Source organism: Cornus florida, unplaced genomic scaffold (genome assembly GCF_030987335.1).
Source record: "Cornus florida cultivar Cherokee Brave unplaced genomic scaffold, ASM3098733v1 CherokeeBrave_3.0.0_Hap2_Chr09, whole genome shotgun sequence".
Lineage (NCBI taxonomy): Eukaryota > Viridiplantae > Streptophyta > Magnoliopsida > Cornales > Cornaceae > Cornus > Cornus florida.
Window position 1 is genome coordinate 49,666,978 of NW_026775579.1, and position 10,262 is coordinate 49,677,239.

Genomic DNA, 10,262 nt, shown 5'->3' on the forward strand with positions numbered 1-10,262 from the left:
TAAGATGATCACTCATTCACAGCTCTAGTATTTATAAATAAAAAGAGCACATGCTCATATTACAAAAACGAAATTAAATCAAATCTAAATCAAATCACAACATATTCTATAGCATATTCTATGGTATATTCTATAGCATAATCAAATCTCTACTAATGCGGTAAGTCGTCCAATAAATCGTGGCTATCATATCTGCTAACACATATTTACTTCTTCTACGGATTCCTTGAAGTTGACCAGGTGGTTGATGAAGAAATACTTGCAGCAGGCCAGCAATTGAAAACATAACCACCTCCCCAAAGATCAGATGATTGTATAACAGAGTTCAGAACAGCAAGACATTGAACATATCTAAATGTTGATCCATCATGTACTACAAATGAAGGCGTGAACACTGCTCATCCTTTTACTTACTATCTTGACAACAGCAGAGAAAACTCCCTATAACAGAAGAGAGCCAGGGGAGAGAGCAGAAGACACATCCAAGAACATTTTTAAAGCTCTGTTTCTCACAGCACAAAAGGTTAATGGACAGAAAATTCATGTCCCAATTAGCCACCAAACAGTTAATTTTAATTTCGAACGGATTCTGTCTATTTATAAATTAAGTCATGTTATGCTGTTAATATAGAGAAACTTTTCTGAAAATTCATTAGGAGTTGCTTCCACTATCCAGTCCATGAGATAAGTGATGTATTTACGTGTTCCTTTAGGAAGCTACTGACATGATGTATATACTAATGGAAAAAGTTTCCATCAAAGCAAACAGAGCCCACAATGTTCTTTATCCAAGTTACTGTCCCAGCTTAACAATGGATGGTATAGCCCCCTGGTGTACATATAGCACCAGGTTTTAAAAATTGATTTTAGTTCTTAGAAAAGTCAATGTTCCTGGAAAGTCTATTCTCTCCATAATTGACCTTAAAATAACAGATTTATTTAAGTTAAATAAGCAAAGGCCCCATCATCATGACAGAAATAAAGTATGAAAGATTAAAAAAATAAATAAAGTAAGAAGATTAAAATAAAAAACTTGAGCTCATCAATTAAGGAAACAATCTCATTTAACTTGAAAACTAAAAACTTGAAGTTACACATTATTTTTTTAAAAATTTAGCAATAGCAACAAGTTACTATTTCACTATTTTCATTGGAATCACAGAATTTTTCAGAAGAAAAAGACACATGTAGAATGTACATTCATATATGCATGTTTTGGTTATTAAAATTTCTAATTGCAAACTTTGTATTTTAAATCAAAATGTTCATTAAACTATCCATTATTCAGCAAGGTAACATTCATATGTATGCATATGACATTTCATAATGAATAGTTTGACTAAAATTTTTAATTAAAATACAGAGTCTGTAGTTAGAAATTTTCCTATGCGAACCATATTTGGTATATTACATTCTGAAGTAAACTAAGGTTTATATAGGAAAAAGATAGTTCGAGTATATTGAGCACAAACAATTTAAAAGCATTTTAACTTTCTCTAATTTTTTAAAGCAGGTTATTAAAAAATATTTTATGCAACAAAGAGCACATGTTCTCCTAATCCAAGGCTAGAACTGTTAGTGGGGAATCCAGAATCACGTGTAAGACCTCACCTTCATACGTGCATGTTTTGGTTATAAAAAATTTTAACTACAAACTTTGTATATTAATTCAAAGCTTTATTCTAACTATTCACTATTCAACAAAGTAACTACATTCATATATGTACCTATGAAATTTCATAATGAATAGTTACACTAAAACTTTCATATGTAAACCTTATTTGGCATATTACCTTCTGAAAGTAAAAAAAAAATTTGCATAGGAAAAATATAGTTGGAGTATATTGAGCACAAACAATTTAAAGCATTTTGACTTTCTCTAATTTTTAAAGCAAGTTGTTAATAAATATTTTATTCAACAAACAGCACATGTTCTCTTAATCCCAAGCTAGAACTATTGTTAGTGTGGAATCCACAATCACGCGCAAGCACCACACCTTCCAAATAAAGCAGCTGCTAATAGGTAAAAGCTGACAGTGAACGATAGCTATACATGACATCGTAATCAATCAAAACTACCCTACTGGTAAATATTGCTTATTAACAAATATGCATTCATTCATATATACAATTTTTTATTTCAAAAGGCATGTTAGCTCTATTAAATTAAGTAAAGTAGATTGAATCAGTTCCTTAAACAGAAGGTTGCTCCCAGCAACCAGACGTGATACACACACACAGAGATGAACCATAATTCTTATAAATGTTCAAGCAGTTATGATACTGCATTCAGATTTTGTTTGTTTTCCACATCCAAACCCATCTAAAGTACAGCCAAACTTTACAGAAGTAATGATATTATCAGCAACTATATCTGCAGCAAACTTGAATCTAAAATAAAATTTATTGTTCCTTCAAAGTTTTACTATTGTTTCAATAACATTTATTACACAGTTCAGTGAATCTACCGTAGTAATATAAAAAGATGATCTCAGATTTTCCACTAATTGTATAATGAAATTATGCAGATGGTACTTCTTCTCACTTATCACCAAAAAAAAAAAAAAGAATGGTACAGAACAAATCTTTTCTTAGCCATGGCATAGAACAAATACAAAATCTAAGTAAATTTCGCCGATATATATATTTTCTATACCAAAGAATAGCTAAAAGGTCAGAAATGTTGTGGGGAAATCACATACATAGAAAGATTTTCATTGACTAAATAGCTCCTCAAATTTGAACAGCAAGCTTTATGAAATACAAGTTTCCAAATACACAACTGTGAATATGGAAAATAAATACTTTTAATAAAAGAAGCTTGTGGGCGGTAAGTTAAAGAGGATATTACTGTGCTCAACATTTCACAACTACAACCATACCTATGGAATTTTGCCTAGAAGTTTTTGCGAAGATGAAGCTGACATTCTTGATCATGGATTATACAGCTACAGTGCTCCTATGACCAGCCAAAATCACCCATGCATAAGAATATGACATAGTAGATGGCAAAGTCTTCGCATTTTGAAGGCAGATCTTTGGAAGATGAAAGACCATTATTGCCTATGAACAAAAGAGACCACGGTAGCAGAAATACAGTCTTGGCTATGTTCTTCCCATTAATCTTTAGTTAAGCATTTGCATTTCTTTTGATGCTCCGTGAGTTCCTGCCATGTTTTGGGGTTTCATTTAGTGAAAATTTCCCTTCAAGTGCAACAATAATACAAGAGCAGAGCTACTCTTATGGAAAGCCACACTTCACCAATTTCATAAATCTGTTTTTCCATAATTTAATATAAAATGAACTACAATTTAGCCAAGTGAGACAGGAAAATAATCAATGTAAGATTCCAATATTCATCTACTCCCTCCGTCCCAAAATTCTTATCCCATTCCAAAAATGGATATACTATTTTTTATAACATTCCCAAACTATCCTTTTGACATTGACTTGATTAAACAAGTGCACTAATTACGAAGTACTCCTTTGTCCTTTAACAAGGATAAATTTGGAAATTCACTCTTATCAATACAATAAAAAAAAGTATTAAAAACCCACTAACATAAAAAGTTAAATTCCCCAAACACCCCAAGAATTTTGGGACACAGGAAGTATCTTTTAATGCATTGTCAACAACCAAATGAGCAAGTGTCAAGTTAGCGTAGTAGAGAATATACCTGAATCTGTCTTTGTAGAAACTTGACATACTCTACTGCCTCTTCCAACATATCCGCAGTATTGGTTTGCTGCATGTAACAACACCAAACTTGGTAAGTCCAAATTATCAAGTTTGTGACACATATGCCATCATCAATCATTCAAAATAATAATAATAATAATAATAAAATATATTGGTGAAAGAAAAACATTATTTTTGTCTAAATTTAAGATTCAAAATTTATTAGTCATTTCTCAAGAAGCCATTGTGTAACGACCCACTCCACCACATGATATGATATTGTTCATTTTGAGCCTGAGCTCGCACGGTTTTACTCTTGGGCTTTACCCCAAAAGGCCTCATACCAATTGGAGTGACACATCCACATATAAGCACTTCACCTTTCCCTCACTCAGGCAATGTGGGATTGTGCACCCGTAGCTCGCCAGTGTGGTAGCCTGCCAGTGTCTCGCACCCGCCCACGACACACCCGCCTACAGGGTCATCACAATCCACCCCCCTTGGAGACCTGACGTCTCCACCGGCACACTTCCGGCTGAACCTGGCTCTGATACCATTGTGTAACGACCCACTCTACCACATGGTATGATATTGTCCGCTTTGAGCCTGAGCCCGCACGGTTTTATTTTTGGGCTTTACCCCAAAAGGCCTCGTATCAAATGGAGTGACACACCTACATATAAGCATTTCACCTTTCCCTTACCCAGGCGATGTGTGATTGTGCACCCGTAGCTCGCCAGTATGGTAGCCTGCCAATGTCTCTCACCCGCCCACGGCACACCCGCCCACAGGGTCATCACACATTGCATGGTGCAATGCTAAAAGCTTGGACTGACAAGCATGATAATGTGGCTTTGAGTTGGAAGGAATAAAGCCAATTAGCCAAATAGTTAGTCTATTCCTAGCTAAGCGTGCAATAGGGCAAGCCATCCGAACCCAACCCCGACCCAGCCCCATTTTTCACAGGCTTGGGCAATCATTTTTACACTTATGGTTAGGCATGGGTTGAAAATTCTCAATCCATACTTAATTAGGGTTGGGCTTGGTTTGAGATGCTAACAACCCGAATTCAAATTTTATTTTAAATATATTACATGTAATATTCAAATTATGATAACCTTTTTATTTTCAACTTTCTTTGTTTAAATCTTATTTTATTGTATGTTAATAGTTTGGAGAATTAATTTCCTAAGTAGTTGTTTGTAATTTTTAGAATTGGCATTTATTTTTTTAAAAAAAAAATTATGCTTAGGAGTAATATAATCTGAACTAACTCAAGATCATATTAAATTTTCAATGTGGAGATTTGCAATATGGGCAACCCGAACTAACCAAACTTTCTAACCTGAAATTTCAACACAATTTTAAAATTCAAGGATGAAATGGGCTCGGGTTGAGTAATTAGGGTTGAAGATTTCATATGTCGGGTTGAGACTGAGTTGTACCTCCAACCCAGCCGAGTTGCAGCCTTAGTCCAAGCACCAAAATATCACAAAAATGAGAACTTGAGGAATTCGTTTCGAGTGTAATATACAAATATACCAAGAAAATACTCCAATGTGATTGGCAAAACCCAAAAACCGTCTACATGTATACAAACACCCTCCCTATAACCAAAAATATAAGGAACTCATAACAGAGTGTTTCAGCACCCATATTAGTGCTTTCACACCCTCGAAAGATCTATTTTTTCTCTCATGCCACACAAGCTTCAAGTATTTTTGCAAAAAATTAGTTCCTGGCCATAATCTCACTTTATCAAAGCAATTATAACCCATAAAAGTGTATTTCAAAATGTGTATGTGCATTCCTATTGTAGATATATGCCTTTAAATTTAAACAAGAGGTACATTAAACAATAAAAGGGTTCAAAGAATTATTTGTAAAACAAAAAGACAAAAACCTCCATGCCTTAATATTCAAATAAATATTTGCCCAGGCTGTTTGGAATTGAATAGGTGAGGTGATGAGCTGGGGTATGTCATTTTCTGGTGTGCATCAGTTCTGGGATCTTTATAATTGGTATTGCCAACACATTCAGGATTGAAAGCTTCTTAGAAGTCTATTTGTTGCTGTGATTTGAGGTATATGGCAGGAAAGAAATGCAAGGCTCCATGGTTCATCACATAGAGCTCCTGAAACATTGGCCAGGTTTATGCTGTTTGAAGTCCTTGATGTCCATAATGCAACACTTCAAGATTTGCAGTCTTAGTTTCCTTTTTGTTTGCCTGTGCTTGTACTAAAAATGGGCCTATTCATTATTTGTGGCTCTATTTTTCATTTTCTGTCCTTAATTTTTGTTAAGGGTATGCCCTCTATGCACCTGTACTTCATGCTCTATCTTTAATAAAACACCAATTATGAAAAAAAAAAAAAAAAAATCAATAATAACAATATATATATATATATATCAGCCACAAAAGACAAGTACAGTAAATTCGTATGGACATATATATATATGTATATATGAAAGAAATAGTTATATAAAGACACACATTCTGATTGAAGCCGTTTGCTGGATAGAGGAATCATCAATCTCTTTAAGAAGTCCATTGAGAATAGCAGAAAACCGAGAAAATAATGATTGAAACCGTCAACCATGTCAATAGAAACTCTAGCAAGAGAGAGAAAGAGAGGAGGAAAAATAAGAAACTGATATGGAGAATATTTGTCTTGATAAGTGAAAAACTGATCATGATATGGAGAATAGCAAGAGAGAAATAGAGGCGTTCTAAGTTCTAATATATACATGACATATATATATATTTATGATATATATATATATATATATATATATATATATATATAATGGATACTATTTAAACCCTTCACATAATCCTATGCTTCCTCTAATAACGTGACCCGTGCAGTATGCCCAAAAATTCTGTATTGATAATTTTTTTGGCCTCAAAAACTCATCATTCATGAGCAGCCTAAAGAAAAAATGGTACGCAAGCGTTGTCATGTGAATGTTTACTGCACTTTTCTTTTTTTTCTTTTTTTTTTTTTGATAAGTAATGTTGTTTTCTTTTTTGGATACTATTAAACCCTCCACATAATCCTATCAACTATGCCTCCTCTAATAATGTGACCTGTGCAGTATGCCCACAAATTCTGTATTGATAATTTTTTGACCCCAAAAAACTCATCATTCATGTGCAGCCTACAGAAAAAATGGAACGCAAGCACTGTCATGTGAATGTTTACAGCAGTCTTTTTTTTTTTTCTTTTTTTTTTTTTTTTTTTTGATAAGTAATATTGACTGCAGTTCAAATGTACTCACTGAAACCTTCCGGGAAAACAAAATGTACTCACTGAAGTCTGAACCAAGAAAAATTCATTCTTTTTACAGCAACTAGCACGACACCCTTGTAAAAGGTGGAAGAGCACTAACTAGCACGACACCCTTGTATGTGGCCAAATGTTCTAGGAAAATTACCTACCATGACTTAGAAATTACTAAATTAAATCAGGAGCCAATAATAAATGAGGAACCAAACAAAATTTTCTCTGTTTTCTTAAATTTACACCGTCATTTGAGCAAAATATCCAAGAATTGGAGGCACACCCCACTACCACTTCAAAAAGAGAGAAGAAAACTATAAAAGAAAAAGTCCCACCATGTTTTACTGACTCTACCAGAAGCCATAAAAATCATCTATTCTTGTGTCTTATTTGTCATACCATGTTTCATCAATTTTACATCTCCCTTATAAACATTGACTAAAGCTGGTAATGTTCTCCATGACCATACTAATCTATTTCATGTCCATAGCACAAAAATTCAAAGCAGACATTCCTTTTTTATATTTTCCCCTTAAACGCATCCATGATTTTGCTAAAATTATGAATTGGACAAAGATTTGTTTTGGCTTTGAGCTAAAGTTGCCTAATCAGTATACTCACCAAACCACAATTCGGCCTCCCTAATCAAACTGTATGAGTTGTACGTGGGGAAAAGAAAAGACTTAAAATGAATTTTTTAACATAAAAAATTACTACGATATTAATCAGACGTATTCAATTTATGTTGCCAAATTATGACTACTCTCACATCTATGGATGCATTTACCATCATTATTTGGTGACATTTGCTCGCAACACTTAGTTATGTTTTAATCAAATAAAACCTTATGAATATCAAGTCTAATACTCACTTCTTTGGATTACTTAAAAATTGTCAAACAACTACTACAGATATTTTATTCTCAATGGTACTATACATATGCACAAAACACAATAAATCATTAAGATCAAAATCATGTATACATTTATTTCCATGGATGAATGTGCATGATTTCTTGTGTCAACTTAATTCTCTTTACAAATTGTGTTAGGAGCCTAGAATACAGTAAATCCAAGACAGATATGGCAATTCCTATCACACTAACAAAGTTCATAACATAAAATATTATATATAAAACTAAATTATAATCTCAAATTTGTTAAACTCGATAGGGAACCCATAAAACTTGTATCTAAGATCACAATGAGAGTGGTGAATTCAAAAAATTGAAATTGTAACCATATATAAGTTACCTTATCCATATTAGGCACAAGTTCCTGAAGCTTCCTTATTCGGTCACTAATTCGAGTCCTCCGAACCTTACACAAAGAGAAAAAATATATTTCAAATTAGTAAAAACAATTAAATACTAAAAATAGAGCACCTAAAACCCAATGCAAGAGGCTCCCACCATTGCAAGCTGTGGGGAGGGTGAGATGTAGCAGCCTTATTCCGCATTCGGAAAGGCTGCTTTCTTGTTTCAAACCCGTAACCTCTAGGTCACAATGGAGGAACCTGTAACCTCAAGGTCACAATGGAGCAATCTTACCGTTGCGCCAAGGCTTACCCCCAAAAGTAGAACACCTCTTAAATTTAATTTGAGAAGAAAAATATAACAAATCCAATTAAAGTTACACAATTCTTACCCTCTCAGCAATGCTCCGAGGATGCGTAGCACAGCCTCGCTTAGCCCGAACCCTACATGGAACTGAATCCTCCAAAAGCCTATCCATATCAGCATCCAACACACCACTAATTCCACCATGTAACTGCCCACTCTGCTCTCCTTTCTACACCACCCATAAATAATAAATATGAGTATGTATAATTATTTTTTTAATTATATTACAGGACATTTTGACACATTGCCCTCCATGATTGTGTGTCTATATATACCTATAAGTATATGCATATAACTTAGCAGACAATTATGTATAAATACAACATGAATATGATAACAAATGTGAAAATTTATTAGAATGAATTCGAAGTTCATATGTAGTTACCAACTTAGAAGAAAATTTTGCTGATGAGTGTTCTGAATCTCCCTCCCTAGCCCGCTTCCTGGACGGAGAGACCTCCATAGACGACGAAAGGTAGTCATAATTGGCGGCAATTCCGTAGTTCGAGAAGTACCCATCAGACCCAGGGCTGATTTGAGTAAGAAACTCCGCCGGAGAACTGTTCTGCCGGAGAAAACTTATCCCAGACGCCGCACCACCGGCGTCAAACAAACCCGGATCGGGCACCGACGCGTAACTAGTGCCGGACCTTCGGGTGGTGGGTGTGGCTGAGTTGGACGGAGGAAGCTGAGTCGGGCACTGAGTCGGCTTCACTAAGTCGTCCTCCTCTTCCGACTCGAGCAGAGCTTCTAACCAGGTCGCCGGAGCTGAGCGGAACCGCGCGAGTCCCCGACTCAGTTCACCTCCTCCGCCGCCGCCGCCGCTTCCACCGCTCGTCGGTTGCATCTGCTTCCCTCAGCTTCAGTTTCAGGTGCTCTGCTGTTGCTCAGCGGAAGAACACACTCTCTCTCTGTCCTCACTTTCTCTCTCTAAAAGGGTAAGACTCGCAAGACTGGACGGTTCTCTTTTCTTCTCTAATAAATATGTATAATAATCATATATCTACATATATATACTGTCTATGTATTAGTGTGTCGGTCTACTTTGATTCTTTACCGTCTGATCAGAATAAAATTGTGATATCATTTGTTTTTAAAACCATTGAACGGTAGATGATGACGGTGGAGGTACACATCTAGAGAAGATACCATTTCACAACGGAGTAAAAAATTTACGGCTAGGGACTCGCGACGTATCGTTTTACAAAATTTCTACTGCTTCACTTTGACTGTTAACTGTCTTTTTTGACTGTTATATCTGGTTTAATCAATCTTCTGAAAATAGAAGTAATTTTCTGTTAATTAAAAATTATTTTCATTTGGGTCATTTATTGAAAATAACGGCAATTAGTTTGAAATTTTATTTATTTAATATCTGTTAAGAAATTTGTGGCAACCCTAGCTATTCACAGTTTTTTTCTAAAAATGCGTCTACGGACATCCAGATATGATATTAAATAAATTAATGTAAATAATTAGAATTTATACAGTAAATTAGTGTCTTTTTGGTTTTCTAATTTATTTTTTGTTTTTTCATTTTTGAAAAAACATTTCACATAATAGAAACAAACGGAGCTTATTATATGAGTTAATTTTATTTTTACTAACAGATTTAACCAAATAGATGTTTAAATTGTATTATATTTTTCTTTCATTCAAAATAAATGATAAAAAA

The 10,262-nt window shown here is 34.5% G+C and overlaps 1 protein-coding gene across 1 annotated transcript; it reads right to left on the minus strand.

Moving 5' to 3' along the window:
- Window positions 1–2,699: 2,699 nt before the first annotated feature.
- LOC132273870 (transcription factor bHLH80) lies at window positions 2,700–9,555 on the minus strand. The gene is made up of 5 exons (XM_059774968.1): window positions 8,973–9,555; window positions 8,613–8,756; window positions 8,220–8,285; window positions 3,679–3,747; window positions 2,700–3,167 (listed from the first exon to the last, which is right to left on the minus strand). The coding sequence occupies exons 1-5, from the start codon at window positions 9,432–9,434 to the stop codon at window positions 3,120–3,122; spliced, it is 789 nt and encodes a 262-aa protein (XP_059630951.1). The 5' UTR covers window positions 9,435–9,555; the 3' UTR covers window positions 2,700–3,119.
- Between the last annotated feature and the right edge of the window lie 707 nt (window positions 9,556–10,262).